Genomic DNA, 19,521 nt, shown 5'->3' with positions numbered 1-19,521 from the left:
TGCAATGACCACCATCCACACCATCTTTCCCTTACATCACATATATTTGATTCTAGTCATTATTATTATTGTTATATATATAACAAATTAAATGTATCTCACATGATAATCATCACTCATAGGAAGGAAAACCAACCAACAGAGGGATTCACCTTACATCAAAAAGAAAATAAAGGATATATAACTATACACTAGAAAATTGTGCAGCTCTGGGTATCCCCTTGAGTTAACAGTACCAATGCTGGGAAATTCTGATCCCATGACATGATCACAGCTCAGTTTGACAAGTATGATTGGATTAGGGATTAATAGCCTGGTTATTATTCCCGTAGACATGAGAGAAACATGCAGGTGATTGTTGCATGCATATTCCTAGTGTTATTGAGAGGATCCTTTACGGTGCGTGGCTGTAAAGTACCGTGCAGCACTCGATAGCTGACATCATATAATAGATAACTATCAACAACGACGTGTCAAGTAAGGCCATAATATTATTTGATAGCCATTCATCTTATGATGGTAGCCATCGAGCACCGTACAACATGATGCGGTGTCGCACCGTAGAGGATCCGTGTTGCGTTAAGATTTGATAGAGCATATTAAAGTAAGATTCTCGCGAGCCTTGTCTTGCCACTGGCAGCTCATCCGCCATATTAGCAGCACCATACGTGGTGGAGGTTGGATATAGGGTGTGTTATTCCATGGAATCAGCTGACATTTGGCTTGGTTGGCATGTAAAGAAGTAACATGGACTCACGTCCCACATCCTACTTATCACCTCTCTAAGCCTCACATTTCTTGTCGTTGGGTCCACGCTGCTGATAAACCTCTCTCTCTCTCTCTCTCTCCTGGCGGTGCCGGCTTCTCCTTTGCAGGTTATGGTGAAATAAAGGCAAAATATTCCTCTCTTATTCTCAGTTATTCCATCAATCTTCTCCAATCCACTTTAAGAGTTAGTGATAAAAATGAATGGGGACTTACCCCAATGGTCATGTCCCTCCACTTAGCACGCCATAAGCACCAATGGAACGCCATTGGTTGTTGCCACCACGTGCAATAAAGAAACCTTCTTTTCTTTTGACCAAGCACAGAAGCAATATTAGGCCTTCAAGTATCGTGCCATGCCAGCTTCATTTTTCATTAGCTTAGGCATTGCCAAGTGTCGAATTCGGATATCTAGTGACCAAAGGAACAAAAGAAAAAGACATATACCCCCATAGAGTTTGGCATCAGTTCATGCCTCCCATACTTTCGGCCACAAAAGGCAGTGGGAAGAATAGCAAAGGGTGACAACATCTCTTTTCCTTGCTTGGTCTAGCTCCGGGTGAGGCCTTCCCCAACTACACCAGCCGCACCAGTTGACCCTGTGGGCCTACCCAAAAACTTATGTACACCATCACACCATAATTTAGCTGACCCACTTGAAAACCAAGTGTATGGACGTCGGCTATTCGTCCAACAACAATCAAATCGCCTGAATCATCTGGTTTCGCTTTCGCTCCTGTTTCTCCAACACTCTCCAACACCCACCGCAAGAAAATTTCGTGGTCAGAAATCGTTCTCCATCTGTTGCCACCCTCCACTCTGGCACCCCACTCATCTCTCTGTAGATCTCCATGCTTGCATTGCCAAGGCTGCAAGCAAATTAATAAAGCTGGGTAGACACAAACATAATTTTGATCGAATCAAGCCCGAACTAATCGTGAACAGTTCATCTTCTTCTTCTTTTTGATAGAAAATGAGTAATGCTATCAATATATAAGTGCAATCATACCTGCACTAACGTGCCGTATCCGATCGGAACTTTGAAATAAACAAGACACGCAAAGAGAGGAAGATCGAGGATGATATGGACTTATTGAACTTTGATCAATGTCAGGTGTTGTGCAACATGTGCAGTTGGACATTGATGAGGATTTATTCTAGATGAAAGTAAATGAGCCTATAGTTTCAAGCACTGACTGAAATGGTAGTCCCTGTCCAAAGGATCGGCATGTTTTTAGACGAGCTCCCACTTCGAAGCTGACATTTTTTATAAGGACTACTAAGAGAGGGGAAATGTTCTAATTGTACCATTGAATGTGATAGTTGTCTCCCATTGATCGCAGTGGGTTGGTGAATGCCACTGTGCTCCGAGGGGGTCACCTATCCCCGGTCACAACAGTCCCCATTTAATGTGCGTGGAGCCAAGAGAGGCGAGATGCTCCCAAGCAAGTGGTTTTTATACATTTGGGCTGGTCCTTGGGACCTGCACTGTGCCTTTGTGAAAGTATTTGAGAGTCGTGTCTTTTTTTTTTTCTTTGAGAGAGAGAGAGAGAGATTCCCCTTGCTCAAAGCTGACTCCAATGCTTCTGTAATCCATTGGAGGAAAAATGGAAGAAGAATGTTGATCGTTACCTTGGCCAAAGAAAGTCAAGGACCAAGTAAATACAACAATCTATGGTGCCACACTTCGTGGAGCACTACTCATATGTGCAGAATCCCATGAAAATGGACTGAGCAAAATGAGATAGATGTTAACAAATCAGTAATTAGCACTAGATCAGAAGGAAAAAGTTTGTAACTTAATAAGTTTTAACCTAGTCTAGGTCATCCACTTTTTATTTCAATAAATTTAAATGTAGACTTTGACGTCCACCATATGGAACATTCTATGCTTTTCTATTTCATTAGCGCTTGCATCAACTTTTACAAGCATTATGAAAAAAAAATGACAAGAAAGAAATGGAGAATGGCAAGAGAAAAGAGCTGAAGAATCTCAGATATCTTTGATATGATAAAACAATGAATTGTAGTCACCTTTGTTCTTAGCAAAGTCCAAGCAGTTTCCACTAAGGGATCTCATGCGTTTCATGAGTTGTAATCGATGAAAAAGAATGGAACTCACCCATGCTTAGTGATTGTACCTTCTTAGTTTTTTTTCTCTATGGTCACTTTCAATGTTTCTCCCACCATTTACCTCATACCTTCTTTAATTATGAAGTAATAATGTCTAAAATCTTATGTATTAGAAGAAAATTGTATGGTATAAATTATAGTTCACTATGTATGTTACTTATGAAAGATTTACTTGAGAGTACCAATTTACTTTAATTATTTAAATTAAACATTCAAGCAATAAGAAAACATATATATTAGTGTTATTAAAAATAATTAAGACATTTATTAATATTTAGACAAATTCAATATGCAGATAGATTTCTAATTAATTTGTTATTATAGATTATGTAAATTAAGTTCAAAGTAGAAACAAAATCAATATCTTGATAATGATAATGTGTTGTTGATTATTTTATATAATATGCATGCTTTCATCTACTACCTAAAAGATTTTAAAATTTGATATATTATTTAATATTATAATGAGATATTCATGAATTTAATAAACTTATCTAATGATTAACTTTTCATTATATTTATCATGAATAAAATATCTTTAACTAATTAGATTGTGCTTGTTTATAGACTTTGCATATAATGAGATTTTGTACAATAATTGCAAATATTGTTATCCAAATTATAATCAGTGTATTGTGAAATATGCATAAGGTGTGATTGTACTTTTTCTACTTTTTGGATTGTAACAAGAAGACTTTGCCTCGCATTTTTGAAACGATGAAAACTTAATAATAAATAACATAAAAAGATTGCAATTGATTATAAATATGTAATTGCAATAACAATAAATTTTAACTTTTTATAAATTCTTTTTACTATAATCTAATTGATAACTTTTGAACTTTTTGCAGTGGTTAATAAAATCAATTGCTTGCATGGATCCTAGTCATTTCTATCACATAACTTTTGATAGGAAGTGTTTTAGGAGAAAACTCCATAATTTTTTTTCAAAAAGAGAATCTTCATATAGCATAAATTTTATTGCTTAAAATATCTTTATGAAAAAAAAAAAACATAAGCATTTTAGCAATAAGTAAATGTGTTGATCAAGCAATAGTTCATTCCACTACATATGAGAATCATCTCACCATCTTTTTCTTTTCCCATTATGTGATTCTTTGAAATGAATTGTTGTTGATGGTCCTCAATCTTTAGGGCGAAAAATCATTACAACCTAAAATATACTGTGGATGGGTCTGCCTCACTGTACCAAAACGAGAGAAGTTGAAATATATGAATGACTTGAGAGAAGGATAAAAATCTCGATTATCATGCACACGCAATTGCATAAGTCATGCATTTTTATAACTAATTTAGGAAGATATTCTTAAAACATATTTAGTTTGATAGTTGACTTCATTGCACCATCAATACTAGTTGCATGAACAATTTCAAAGGAATCTCTACTTTTCGTGACTGCAACCTAAAATATATACCAATATTTTTTTTTTTTAAAAAAAAAAAAAAGATGATGATGGAAATTATCCTCAAAAAATGCGGCACATATATCGAAAAACACACCAACCCGTCAAAGCTAGGTCTCAAAGTGGGAATCAAACATAATGCCTCCTTTCTGCCAAATCATGTAAAGCTCATGACCATGGACTCTAGGCTTTATACACTTCAAAAACTTGATTACGAAAAGAATTTGTATAAAAATGGGTTACTGTAAAAGTAATCGTGCTTAGGGGCGAAGTGCCACATGATTGTGAGGCAAGCTTCCCCTTAAAACCCGAACCTTGTTGCACTAGAGTATTCGTAATGATTGTTTATTGCTAGCTTAGCCAAAGTTGAACGTATCTAACTTGGGATTTTAGCTTTCTCATTCTAGAAAGGTGTCATGAAAAAGCTATGGAAAAGAAGTATCTTCTGAGATTCTCTAGTGAACACTTGTCCATTCATTGACAGCTCACCCCACTATGTAATTATATATATAATTTTTGCAGTCCGTGGTCATAGAATGCTACATTGGAGGAGTGCACCTTCTTCAAGAAAGGTAAAATGTTTAACCCAAAAAATTGGAAGATTTGGATATGATCAGCCAAACGCGGTTGGAAGATTTAGATGACCGCCCAAATCACTGGTAAATCCGCAGGCGTCATACTGCCCGAACCCAAAGCCCAAATCCGAACCCGCGTTCCTACCATACAAAGTGGCATTGATTGGCCAACCTTGGCTGGACCCAACCACACATCCCAATCCCAGTCTCTCTCTTTTCCTAAGGCCTTAAACCAAAGGACCCGGCGATCCAAAGGATCGTGTCCTCGGATATAAAAAAAGGTGAGGTAGGATGTGGAAGATCCAAAAGATATCGCATAAAAGGCATCCAAGTAGGAGCACCTCCAATATAAAATAGCCAGGATCTAGTGGCTTTGAATGAAGGAAATGGGCAAGTGGTGGTCCCCATTCTTTGGTTGGCAAGGAAACCATGCTGACCAGCGGCCTACGCTTCTGTCTACATGGCATGGTATCCTCTAGTGCCTCTCCCTTCTATAAATAGAGAGGCCAAGAGGAACTCCAGGGAGCACACAAGTTATCAATCGACCTCGTAGAGTGTTTAGAGTCTAATAGAGTTCTAGAGAGATGGCTTCCTTTCCCAGGCCCGGCCGCTCTAATGAAATCCATGACATGGCCACACCTCAAAACCCCATCACCTCAAGACCTCCTCAGACCAAATCACTCGAAGATCTCCTCCCACCCTTTCTCCTTAAGAAGGTAGGATCCGGTCTTTCTTAATACATGATCATCATCTCTCTTGGCCTCTAGTCCTTGTAGTTATTACGTTCATAAAGAGTGTGTTTCATCTTTTTCCCTTTGTTGGTTTTTAAGAAGGATTTTTTGTGAACAGGACTTGTGTTTCCAAAGAAACATACGTAGTTTTTGATTTTTTCTTTTTTTTTTTTTTTTGGGCCTCGTAGAGACTAGTGGCTGAGAATTTGGGCTTCTTTTTGTGTTGTTGTTGGATTTGTGCAGGTCGTTGCCGAGGTGATAGCTACATTTTTGCTGGTATTCGTGACCTGTGGCGCGGCCGCGTTGAGCAAATACGACCAGCGCATCATCTCGCAGCTGGGCCAGTCGGTGGCCGGCGGGCTCATCGTGACGGTGATGATATACGCCGTCGGCCACATCTCCGGCGCCCACATGAACCCGGCCGTCACCTTGTCCTTCGCGGTTCTGAGGCATTTCCCTTGGATTCAGGTGAGCATTAATTCCTAGACTCTCCTCGGTTTTGCTTGCGGATCTCTCTATATTAATTTATTTATCTTTTGCTGAAAGCTTTGATAGCTACTTAATTCCTACTTACCATCGCCATGGAAGGCATTCTTTCTTTCTCTTAACACTGCATGAGGCGAGGCCACAATATATAGTATAGTAGTATATAGGGCTCCATCATGGCCACCAACTACTGATTCCTGTTGGCCAAGATGATTTAATGAAGTTATTTTTCTTTATATGCGTTTGTTTCTATTTTCATGAGTAAGTGTTCATGTTTTCTTCTTCTGAACTTCGTTTGTCATTCTTGCAACTAGATCTTAGAACTCAAAAGTAAGAGGGGAGGCAATAAAATAGACAGCTTAATGGGATTTTAAAAAAAGCAAGCTTTTGGGTGGCCAGCCAGGGCACCCCAAGTATTCTGCCATATATTATTTAAAAATCTTATTCTTTCATCGAGCTTTACGGCTTTATTTGAAGAAATCCCGGGTGTATGTTTTTGGATCTATGAACTCGTTTCCCTAACACTGTTTTCTTTTTTAAAAAATAATTTTATGTTTTTTTTTTTTTTTTTTTTTTTGTGGTTGGTGGGTTTAGTAAATGTTTAAGAGTTGTTACACCTAAGTACGGAAATGACCAATAGGAGAAGAACCAAGGGAGCAATTCCATGTGGGGTTGTACCATGTAATCTTGGTAAAAGAGATTCCCATGGTCTTTTCTTACCGTGCCGGTAATAAAAGAATGGATCTATACATGGGAAACGCAAACGCAGGTGCCCCTCCTTTGCCATGACATGTTAAAAGTTGGAAATTTATCTCTTCCGATTCAAAAAGCCATAACGTACATGGACATATATCATTATAAAAACATTACTTGCTTCAAAAGGAACATGGAAATGATAAGCTCATAACATCTTTTTATAATATTATCCAAATACACCAATTATTATTTTTTAAATAAAATTTGTTGCTTAACCTTGGCCTACGTTAACTCCAATGACAAAGCAGAATCCATAAACCTAACCCCAATTAATAAAGTTGCTGAGATAGGGCTATCATTATTATACTTGAAAACATTATAGAGCATATAAGGGTTCAACCTACTCCTATTCTTTAATTACATGAAAGGGAAAGAGGAGAAATCTTCTATTATTACCATGCCTTTTCACGTGAAGCCATTTCCAATCTATAAAGTACAAACAGTCCGTAGCTAATGTTCAACGATCCAACAGCAAACTCAATATATGTCTTCAAGTATAATATAAGCCAAAAAAAAAAAAAAAAGGGTATAATATAAGCCAATATGATCGGTAGCTGACAACGGTAAGGACAATATGTGTCATATCAGCCGTGTATGCCATTGAAAAACCCGTATGATATCAAGGGAATTAAAGAAGACAAAAAAACTAAGTTTGGCCGTATGTACTTTAGGGTTTGCCCCAGGCTGGGGTCTTAGTTGAAAGATATGGATGTTTTCTAAATTGGTTATAATTCCTAGAAGTCCAAGTACATGTTGGACTAGAAAACTAGAAAACATCCATATACTCATCTACTTGTTTAGGAGATGAAAGAAAGAGTTGTTAGATAAGTCTAATTGTTTTTTTTTTTTTCAAGAAAAGATGACCCACCATGCATTAGAAACAGATTAGTCTAGTGCTCACTAGGACACAACTCATGCCAAAACTAGCTAAACCCAATCAACTCATAAAGCAAACAGCCAAAATATATAGTTCAAAAGACGGTGCTTCAGAGACGGCTAAACCAACTTGCACTTAGGCCATTCCACTATTTTTCTCGACGATGTGTCACAGGGCCCAAATCTCGCCTTTCTGCATGCGGATCTCAGAGCTTTTAATCCTTTTCCTTATCACTTGATGGGTAACCTTTGTCAGTGAGTGATACTGTGGTGCCTTTAGGTCAAAAAGGGGCCTCTGGAGTTTGGACCCAACCATTGCCTAGATTCCTTCAGTCTTTGCTTCACTTTGAAGGCAAATAATTTAGATATCATAAACTTTTATGCAAGGGAAAAGTACTACAATACCAGTCGTTTTCTTTTTCAGAAAATACCTGCCAACCTTCAACTCTCATGCACCCTTTTTTGCATGCTAATTTGGCACCTCAAGATTGGAAAATACAATATGAATTTTGAAAACTGCTTCCAAGTTCCAATCATATATCTACTTCCATATCATGTGCCTGAGAGCTATTTACATCATGTACTTCTCGCTGACATTAAAGCAAGCAATTTGGGATTTACATGCTTCTCATAACACTTGTAGGTGCCCTTCTACTGGTCAGCTCAGATCTCAGGGGCTGTAATTGCCTCATTCATCCTTCGCCAATTGCTCCATCCAATACCAATCTTGGGACCACGATACCGTCGGTACACCATTACAAGCATTGGTGATGGAGATCGTTGTTACGTTCTGCATGATGTTTGTGACATTGGCAGTAGCGACCGACACAAAAGCTGTAAGTCTTTCAAAGATTTCTACTTCTAGTTGTGTTATCTTCTATACATCTTCTCTCTGCTTAATTCTGGTGTGTTCTTATGTGTCTTTCTTGATTCATATGTATGCAGGTAGGGGAATTGGCAGGATTAGCAGTTGGCTCATCAGTTTGCATAACTTCTATCCTAGCGGGGTAAAAAACAAAAAATATCCCATTTTGATCTAATATTAAAGTGAATCAGTATGGGAACATTCCAGGATCATAAGTACTAACTCAAGCCCAAACTTTAGTCCAAGACGATACATAAATAAGCCTATATAGTCTAACCCGATTCTACAGTCAGATTACTTTCATTCTTTTCTAGTTGAGACGAATACTGCATGAATTGGATACGTATTACTAAAGATTAAAACATATAATTATTGATCAGTACTGTTGAGGAGCCTCTTCCAAAGCTACTTGACCTCAAAATGGGTATGTGGCAGCCCTTCATTCACTTCTAGTTGGAATTATACTAAGACTTCGGCATTGCAGCCGATGTCTGCCTAAATATCCGGCTCAAGAGTGAACAGAAATCTGCCATGCACCCATCTTGAGATCAGCTCATTATTGTTTGGAAGCAGGGCACCTTATCTCTTATCATATTTGCCTAAAGTTTGGACAGTATACAGGTGACCAAGCCCGGAAGGCCATTGGTCCAACCTAACACATGGAACATCTATGAGATGTATAAATGGGCTGTGTGTCAGAGAAAGGGCTGTAAGCCTTATGGTAATGCCACTCATAAAGAAAGTCCTAGACTAAATTAGAGTTTGGTGATTGCCCTAACCACTTAATGTCATGGAATCACATTGGCTTGGGTCATTGTCTGATCCAGTTAGTATGAAGTCCAACCACAGACATGTCAGACCGAACCCTATAGATGAACAGGCCTAATACAATAACTGTTAATTACCATAAAACTCTTAAGAGTAAATACAAACTCTTAGACTATGGCAATGCAAATAAAACAAAAATGGAGTAGCTAGGTTCACACGTTTTAAGATGAATCGAGTTGTGCAGGCCGGTATCAGGAGGATCGATGAACCCTGCGAGGACATTAGGACCTGCGATCGCAAGCCAGAGATACGATTCGCTTTGGGTGTACTTCATAGGCCCAGTGATGGGTACACTGGCCGGGGGATCTGCCTACACTTTCATTCGTTTAACTGAGAAGCAACCACAAGAGGGCAGTCAGAAATTATCTTCTTTCAAGTTGCGCCGCTTACAGAGCCAAGGTTCACTTGATGTCAAGGAAGAAGAAGTTGATCTGGAGAATGTATAAATGGAGGGGCTCCAATCTTGGAGGGCAGTTTTTAGGGCCTTAGCCCATTGTAATCTTGTATGACAGTGTTGTACTAGCTTATGTTACTAGCTAGTATAAGGGTCGCTGCTTGCGGCCGTGCCTCTAGGTGGGATCTTGGTTATGATGAGCCCCATCCATAGCAAGGTACTGTAAAATATCAGCTTTTCTAGTGGATGCTTCAATATATTTAATGCAGTACCAACTCTCATTTCACCTTCACAAGTTCCTGTTATTCTATCTCTCGTCTTTTATTTATCTTCTGTATTCCTTGTTCGTTCATCCATGTTCATGTGGATCGCACGTACGTGCATGGATACCCAGAAACCATCTAAGGTAGGGAAGGGAAAAAATAGTGGAAAGGAAATTGAGCTGATGATGATGAATTAAAAATGCAGGACTTCAAAGCGAACAAGAAAAAAATTAACTTTAGATAACATTGAATTACTGTATTTTATATATTTAAATGGTAGGTCGGAATGAATTCGATTAGTTAATATTTTTTGGGTACCATTTTTTTTTGGATGGGATGGTGTTATTACACGGTTTATGTAAAGATACATGCACTAGCATCAGAGTACAGCACTAGAGAAGAGGAGGGAAGGATGGGGGTGTAGGGTCTCACTTAAGAGTAGATTGTGCACGAAACGAGTAGGGTGCTTGTTGCCGCTAAATGCCCCAATGGTTGGTGAGTGATCGAGCCAGAGATCGGTGATGAGACGAGTTGACAGTTCGTTGAGAGACCGAGGTTGTTAATTTCTTCAATTTGTAATCAAAAATCTATTTGTTGGAGATTCTCTGATGTTTAAATTTATCGAAATATTAAAAATAATTAAAAGAGAAAGAAAAATAATGAAAGAGGATTTCTGTATTTCTCAAACAAAATTTATCCAAAGATTCTCCCTGCCCCTCCTATATATAGAGGAGGAATGAACTAGTCGTTATCCCAGACATTAGAGGTGCAATTAATATTTGAATGGGTTGGAATCGTAGATACTTACTAGACCCATGATCATCCATCATGGGAAGTTATTACACCCACTATAAGCTGTAGTGGGCAGTTATTATGCCCATAAAATTGGATTTATTATCTTTTAATCGTGACAATAGAGGAAACAACTTGAAAGTTCTTTCAAGACCGTTACAAAACATGTTGTTGACGTACATTTGAGCTTAAAATCGGTATACATCGGAGAAAGATCGAGTATAAGACCCAAGAAGACAGATCGGCACATGGTCGATGTTGTAGAATTTCCATGTACTCATGACACTTGGCCCCCACCTCGAGTCCGAAGAGAAATTTTCACTTTGGGTGAAGAGAGTAGCCGGTTTACCAGTCATTGCGACCTCGATCATTGGTCTAGGGCCAAAATCATTATTTGATGATGTCATCACAAAGAATGGAAGCTTCTTGATGGCTACGTGATGCATCGCCTCATATTTGGTCCTTATTTATTATATTGCTTTGGAGGTCCACTCTGCAATAATGAGGTGTGATAATCATGGTGGCACGTCAATCGAATTAGAGACGGCGATCTGGGGGATTATGCTTCAGCTACTCTCCAGTCGCCACATCACCAATGCAGATTGCACTCAGCCATGATTGTGGGGACAAGGATCTGTGGTGGGATCAGACAGTGGGTGCACCGAAGAACCACATGATCTATTTCTGTAGATGCACGTCATGCATCAAGATCTGAAACCAATGTGTCAATCTCGGCCGCCGGTAGATAATAATATACATAAGACACTGTTATCTTTGCTAGTCTCCTTCATTTGCCCTCTTGCTTTCTCTCACCAATCTTAAGTGATTGTACTTGTGCCTCGGCGGCGCCATTGGAGTTCGTCATTGCCACGCCATTGCCCTTGCAAGCATTATCTTCTCTGGCACTAGAGCCATCTCCTCCCCGATTCCGGTGGTTTTGATGTGACAAAAAAATGAGGGGCATGTGTCAAAGCTGACCCCACATCCTCTTGCTCCCTACTGCTATCCTGAATGGGTGCCAGTCAACAGTTAATCTCTTCCAGCTTATGATTTTGATCGACTGCACTCTGAGGTTCCCTCCAACGGACATACATTGGAGTTGAATCCCCTCGAAGAATTTCGAGAAGTTTCAGTACTGCTCCTCTTGCTTGGGACCGTGCCGGCAATAAAGTGCATCCTCATGGATCGAGGGCTAGGGATGGCAACAGATCGGATTGGCTCGTAGATATACACATCTAATAAGTAAAAACTCCATACTCATATCCATCTTGGATCAAATCGGATTGGGTCAAATAGAAATGCGGGTCGGATTGGATCAGATATATTATGAGAGGGTTTGGTTGGATCGGATCAGATTGGATACATGTAAATATACCTGATAGAGAAGTAATAAGAGAGAAATTTTGTGTTTCCCAAAGAAGACTTACCTGATGTTCCCCCCCACATGTAGAGGGATGAACCAGCCATAACCCGAATGTTAGAGTGAAAATAATGTTTGAATGGATCGAAATCATAGATAATTATTGGACCAATGATCATCCATTGTGTGTAGTTATTAGCTTGCAAGAAGCTGCGGTGGATAGTTATTATGTCCACGGAACTGGATTTATTATCCTCTGATCGTGACAATAAAAAAAATGACTTGGAAGATTCTACCAAGACCATTACAAAATATGTTGTCGGCATATATCCAAGCTTGAGATTGGTATCAACTCGAGGAAGACGAGTACAAGACCCAAAAAGATAGGTTGATACAGGGTCGAAGTCATAATATTTCTATATATTCGTAATAGTATTTGTTGGGTATAAAATACCCCCAGCCGAAGTTCGTGACAGGAGTGACCCTCCGGAGATTCTATCGACTTCCGACCATCGGCGATATCTCTCCGAACATCTCTAGCGGCCGAGCCTCCGCAACACTCCCAAGATTTGCCGACGGATGAGCTCCCATCAGCGTCGACCGGATTGTTCGCGATGGACGGACTCCACCCAAGTTTCCACGATGATCGACCACCTTCTAGGCTTCGTCCGGACCTCGCCCTCGACTTCAATTGCAGGAAGACTCCGTCCGGACTCCTACAGGAGCCGACTTCGTCTCCGACTTCGGCTACAGGAAGACTTCGTCCGGACTCCTATGGGAGCCGGACCTCATCCCCGACCTCGACTGCAGGAAGACTTCGTTCGGACTCCTACGGGAGTCGGACTTCGTCCCCGACTTCAACTAGAGGAAGACTTCGTCCGGACTCCTACGGGAGCCAGACCTCGTCCCCGACTCCGATTGCAGGTAGACTCCGTCCGGACTCCTACGGGAGCCGGACCTCGTCCCGACTCCGATTGCAGGTAGACTCCCTCCAGACTCCTACGGGAGCCGGACCTCGTCCCCGACTCCGGCTGCAGGAAGACTCCGTCTGGACTCCTACGGGAGCCGGACCTCGTCCCCGACCTCGACTGCAGGAAGATTTCGTCCGGACTCCTACGGGAGCCGACCTCGTCCCCGACTCCGGCTGCAGGAAGACTCCATCCGGACTCCTACGGGAGCCGAACCTCGTCCCCGACCTCGACTGCAGGAAGATTTCGTCCGGACTCCTACGGGAGCCGGACTTCATCCCCGACTTCAATTGCAGGTAGACTCCGTCCGGACTCCTACGGAAGCCGGACCTCGTCCCCGACTCCGATTGCAGGTAGACTCCGTCCGGACTCCTATGGGAGCCGGACCTCGTCTCCGACTCCGGCTGCAGGAAGACTCCGTCCGGACTCCTACGGGAGCCGGACCTCGTCCCCGACCTCGACTGCAGGAAGATTTCGTCCGGACTCCTACGGGAGCCGGACTTCGTCCCCGACTTCAATTGTAGGTAGACTTCGTCCGGACTCCTACGGGAGCCGGACCTCGTCCCCGACTCCAATTGCAGGTAGACTCCGTCCGGACTCCTACGGGAGCCCGACCTCGTCCCGACTCCGGCTGCAGGAAGACTCCGTCCGGACTCCTACGGGAGCCGGACCTCATCCCCGACCTCGACTGCAGGAAGATTCGTCCGGACTCCTACGGGAGCCGGACTTCATCCCCGACTTCAACTGGAAGAAGACTTCGTCCGGACTCCTACGGGAGCCGGACTTCGTCCCCGACTTCAATTGGAGGAAGACTTCGTCCGGACTCCTACGGGAGCCGGACTTCATCTCCGACTTCAACTGGAGAAGACTTCGTCCGGGCTCCTACGGGAGCCGGACCTCATCCCCGACCTTGACTGCAGGAAGACTTCGTCTGGACTCCTACGGGAGTCGGACTTCGTCCCCGACTTCAACTGGAGGAAGACTTCGTCCGGACTCCTACGGGAGTCGGACTTCTCCCGACTTCAACTGGAGGAAGACTTCGTCCGGACTCCTACGGGAGTCGGACTTCATCCCCGACTTCAACTGGAGGAAGACTCGGACTTCATCCCCGGCTTCAACTGGAGGAAGATTTCGTCCGGACTCCTATGGAAGCCGGACTTCATCCCTGACTTCAATTGCGGGCAGACTTCGCCCGGACCCTGCAGGAGCCGGACTCCGAGCTCCTCTCAGATGGGTAGTTAGCCACCTCCCTCCGCCAGACACCCCAACCGAACTTCGCCGACGGGCCTGGACCCCCTGTCAGGTCGCGGTAACGGCCACGACTCTGCTCCACTTCCTGCGACAGATTCCGTGCGGCTCCATCACCCCCTGACATACCGCAGTAACGGCCACGACTCTGCTACACTTCCTGCGACAGATTTCGCGTGGCTCCATCACTCCCCGACAGACCACAATAATGGCCATGATTCTGCTCCACTTCCTGCGATGGATACCGCGCAGTTCCTTCACCCTCTGGCAAGTCGCGACAACGGATGCCGCTCCACTCCCCGCAACAAACTCCACGTGGCATATCCCGGTGATGGCCACGATCCTATTCCACTACTTTCGTAACATACCCCTCCTGGCTCCGAACGACCACTGACAGATGATTACACACGTCGCCATCAGTCCATTGCACCCTCCGTCTATAAAAAGGGGGTGACCCCAGATACGTTACTCTCTAAGCTCTAATTTCTATCCTAAAACTCTGCTAAAATTTCCGTTCCAGCACTCCATTCTTGTTGAGGCAGAAAACTGACTTGAGCGTCGGAGGGTCTTGCTGGAGCAACCCTAACTCCGGTTGAGACTTCTTTTGCAGGTCCCGGCGGCGACCGCGACTCCCTGGACTCCAGCTTCTCTGACGCAAGCGGATTTTTGCACCAACAGGATTGACGCTAGAGGAAGGATCTGTGTCTTCACAGTGCCCTTGTTCTTAAAGAAGTGCTCAATGGGACCACCTCCGGTAGTCTTCCCCGGCATCCTCTTCTCCTCCCTCTGTTAGATTTTTGCCCGATGCCTCCCCGCAGAGCATCCACCCGACGGTCCACAGCCTCCGCGGCCAGATCTCAGGCTCCAGCCTCACCTCCAGTTTCTCAGCCTCCTCTTCCTCCCCCAGCGACGGCAGTTGGCGCGAAGCAATTCGACCTGCTGACTCAGCAGGTTAGAGGCCTCACTGAAGCTGTGCAGGCCATACAGCAGCAACAGCAACCGCAGGCATCAGTACGACTGGAGAGAGCATCGCCAGAACTCCAAAATCCGACGGTAGGGTGGGCTACTTGGGCCAGCCGCCCCATCTTCCCGGAAGGACTCCGAGGGTGGAGAGCCCTCAGTCGGATCACGATTCTACCCCCGGGAGATCCCTACCTCCCTTCTACCAGAAGAACCCCGAGACCCACAGTCGAGAGGATTTTCTGGATCAGCGGCTCCAGGAGATGAACCGACGGATCGAGGAGCTCCGCCACACACCCCCCGCCCATGGTGAGGACATTTGCACTGACCCTCCCTTTTCTCAAATGATCATGCAGGAACCGATCCCGCCAAACTTCAAGCTCCCTCAATTTGAAAGCTACGACGAGACTTCAGATCCGGTTGACCACTGGAGGCCTTCCGGATAATGATGCTGCTTCACAGTGCGCCCGACGCCATCCTATGTCGGGCTTTCCCGTCCACCCTGAAGGGAGCGGCGAAAAACTGGTACTCGACGCTGAAGTCGGGTACCATCTTTTCCTTTGACCAGATGAGCCACCAGTTTGTGGCCCATTTTGTTAGCAGCCGGCATCCCCGAAAGGGTTCGGAGTCCCTCATCAACATCAAGCAGAGGGAGGGGGAGTCCATCAGGGCCTACATTAACCGTTTCAATATCGCTGCATTGGAGGTCCGGAATTTGGACCAATCGGTAGCTATGGCCGCCCTGAAAGGCGGCCTTCAGAAGAACGATCTTTTATTCTCTCTGGAAAAGAAGCACCCCAAGGATTTTGCTGATCTGTTGGCTCAGGCCGAAGGGTACGCCCGAGCGGAGGAAGTTTTCAAAATGAAGGATGAGGAGATCGCGAGAGAGCGGCAGGCGGGAGACTCGAGCAAGCCCGCAATCGAGTTAGGGCCGAGGGAAGCTCGGCCACGATCCCGAACTCCTCTCAGGCACAAGCGCGTCCAGACTCCACCCCGGGCACGTAGGCAGAGAAGCCTGGAGCGTCGGGTTCGACGGAGCTCTCCCCCAGGAAGATTCCGCAGTTACATCCCCCTCAACGCATCGAAGGCCCAAGTGCTGATGGAGGTCATGGAGCAGCTCCCGAGGCCTGAAAGAATGCGCATGCACTCCGAGAAATGCAATCCTAATAAATTCTGTCTCTACCATCGTGACCACGGCCACGACATGGAGGAATGCATCCAGCTTCGAGATGAGATCGAGGAGCTCATCCGATGAGGTCGACTTGATAGGTTCATTCGACGCCGGCCTGAGGGTAGAGAAGATCGGCCAAGGGTCCTACCGCAGCCTGAGCCGCCAAGGAGAGAAGAGCAGCCGAAGATCGGCCCCCAATCGGGATCATCAACTCCGTCTCTGGAGGACCTTGACAGGAAGCAGACCTTCCACAGCCCTAGAGTTTGAAAACTTGTAAATGTACAACGAATGACCTATTTTAAATCAAGAGTCCTTTCAGATCTGCACATCTTTTCTTTTTTGGCATGGACTTGTAACGACAGGGGACGACCCCGTCGGACAACAAAAACAAACCCCAATGTGGGCAACGTCGAAGGCCCGATTATTCGTAGATCGGATGGGAGGAGAGGCCATACAGCGCCCTTATGCGCCCCCACAGCCATGTTAGGGACAGAAGGAGAACCTCGTCCTAACATGAGCAAGGTCGAAGGCCCAGTTATTTGTAGACCGGATGGGGGGAGAGGCCATACAGCGCCCTTATGCGCCCCCACAGCCATGTTAGGGACAGGAGGAGAACCTCGCCCTAACATGAGCAAGATCGAAGGCCCAATTATTTGTAGACCGGATGGGGAGAGAGACCATACAGCGCTCTGATGCGTCCCACAGTCATGTTAGGGACAGGAGGAGAACCTCGTCCTAACATGAGCAAGGTCGAAGGCTCGGAAATTTGTAGATCGGATGGGGGGAGAGGCCATACAACGCCCTTATGCGCCCCCACAGCCATGTTAGGGATAGGAGGAGAACCTCACCCTAACATGAGCAAGATCGAAGGCCCGATTGTTTGTAGACCGGATGGGGGGAGAGGCCATACAGCGTCCATATGTGCCCCCACAGCCCCATTAAGAACAGAAGGAGAACCTCGTCTTAACCTGAGCTGAAACCAATCACACCAAAATAGGGGAAGAACCTCGTCTCGACACCAATTAAGGCCCGACCATTCGAGACCCGGCAAGAAAGAAGAAGAAGGAGGGAAATGTGAAGGAACAGCGGCGGGCTACCCCAACAAAAAATGGAGGTCGAGCTACACTAAAAGCACAAAGGACCTCGTCTCTATGAAGAAGGAGGAAGAGAAAGTAAGATCAACGGTCGCGAACAAAAGGCAAATCGACACGACGATGACTAGGAACCTCCAAGCGACGTCGACGCCGAACCAATCAAAAGCACAAGAAACTCGATAATGATGACCTAATAAAGGATGAGCCAGGAACCTTCGAACAACATCTACATCGCACGGGACAAAAATAAAAGAAGTCCGGCGCACGATAATTTAACACGACGTACGGGTAAGGTAACAAAGACCTTTTCATTTCATTAGTAAAATGTGCGTTACAGAGCCTGGAAGATCGAAAAAAAAAAAGAGAAGATAAAAACAAAAAACAACAATGACAACAACAACGGCGACAACGAACAGACAAGCGGCAAAAGAAGACACATAGAGGGACGAAGGACAAAAAGAGCCCTAAGGGGGCCCAGCTTCCTCCGACTTCGAACTTTCGACTTCGGCCCTCATCAGGGAGTGCCTTAAGCTCTCGACTTCTCCTTCCAATTTCTTCTCTCTCATTAACATCTCCATGTACCTCTGATGAAGTCGCTGGCTTTCGTTCTTCGCTCTCGATGCCTTTTTCTCAGGATCTCGAATTCTGCCTCTGCGTCCTTGACTGTCCGCTGCTCGTATACCAGTTGGATCTTCAATTGCTGTAGTTCGGTCCTCTCCTCCCCAAGGGCGACAGATAGCTCCTCTATGATTCTTCTCAGGGATTGGAGTTCGTCGAAATCCCGAGCGAGAGCAAGTTGGGCCCCTTCAGCTAGCTGTCTCTGAAGGTGGGCAACCTCGTCAGTTGCCATCCTGAGCTTCCCCTTGTATTCGTCCACCTTCCTACACCAACCGGCCCGGTATGCGTCGTAGCTCGCCTTGGCATCCCGGAGCTATTGCTGAAGGTCGGAGAACTTCTTCGATCATTCCCGATCGCAGTCGGTCCGAGTCGGAAGCCGAGACGAGCTTCCTTCCAACTGGCTAATCCTCTCCTGCGCAGCCGACAGCTCCACTCTGAGAGAGCTGATCCTGACAGCTTGAGCCCAAGATCGGTCACTGGCGCGCTTCTTGTGTTCCTTGAGCTCCTTCTCAAAGTTCGCTTTCCTCCGGCTGTACTCCATGATCCCCTTCACGTGGAGGTTCCGAAAGCGGGTGGCCTTCGCGATAGCTTCAGAGTGGCTCTCTCTCAACCTGCGAAGCTCGCTATCCATCTCTTTCGACCTTTTTGTTAAATGATGAACTTTCTTCTTCAGATGCTGGATCGCGGATTTCAGTGGAATTTCCTGTGGCAGGGGAAGCGCTTCGGCAGGACACTGCCATCGGGAGATAAAAGCATCAAGGCGCATCTCATGGCATAAAGCAAAATAAAAAAAAAGAGGAGGAGCAAAGTGGAGAAGCCCTCCAAAAGGAGAAACTCAATTTTATTGATTGAATATTTCTTAAAGACAAGAGGGAACAGAAAAATTGCAATAAAAAAAAATACAAAGTCGGAGGTCTCAGACCTCTGAAGTAGGAGTCGGGGAGCTCGATGTTCTTGGAAGGGGTGCTGCGGTGGCAGTGGCAGTAGGAGAGGGTCCGGCTTCGTCTTTAGATGCCTCATCCAAGAAGCTGAGATCGAGCTCGAAAAATTTTCTGACCACCTTCTCCTGGCAGAGCTCGAATCCCTTGATGAACGCTTCTTGGCCGAACTTGACATTCAGGTCCCTCATCTCCGCAGAGACCTTGAACTCCTCCACTGCTAGAGCCCTGGCCTCCGAGACCAGGATCGAGATCTGCTCTGCCAAATTTGCGACC

The 19,521-nt window shown here is 44.8% G+C and overlaps 1 protein-coding gene across 1 annotated transcript; it reads left to right on the top strand.

The window, feature by feature from the left end:
• The first annotated feature begins 5,401 nt into the window (after positions 1-5,401).
• On the top strand, positions 5,402-10,128 carry LOC105058312 (aquaporin NIP2-1). Its single transcript, XM_010941189.4, is given in 7 exon segments — positions 5,402-5,613; positions 5,872-6,096; positions 8,390-8,462; positions 8,465-8,488; positions 8,491-8,582; positions 8,692-8,753; positions 9,624-10,128. Coding segments are annotated over 7 exon segments (870 nt in total). The 5' UTR covers positions 5,402-5,481; the 3' UTR covers positions 9,886-10,128.
• The last annotated feature ends 9,393 nt before the right edge of the window (positions 10,129-19,521 follow it).

The sequence above is a fragment of the Elaeis guineensis genome, chromosome 15, assembly GCF_000442705.2.
Source record: "Elaeis guineensis isolate ETL-2024a chromosome 15, EG11, whole genome shotgun sequence".
NCBI lineage: Eukaryota > Viridiplantae > Streptophyta > Magnoliopsida > Arecales > Arecaceae > Elaeis > Elaeis guineensis.
This window is presented reverse-complemented; position numbering and strand designations above follow the sequence as displayed.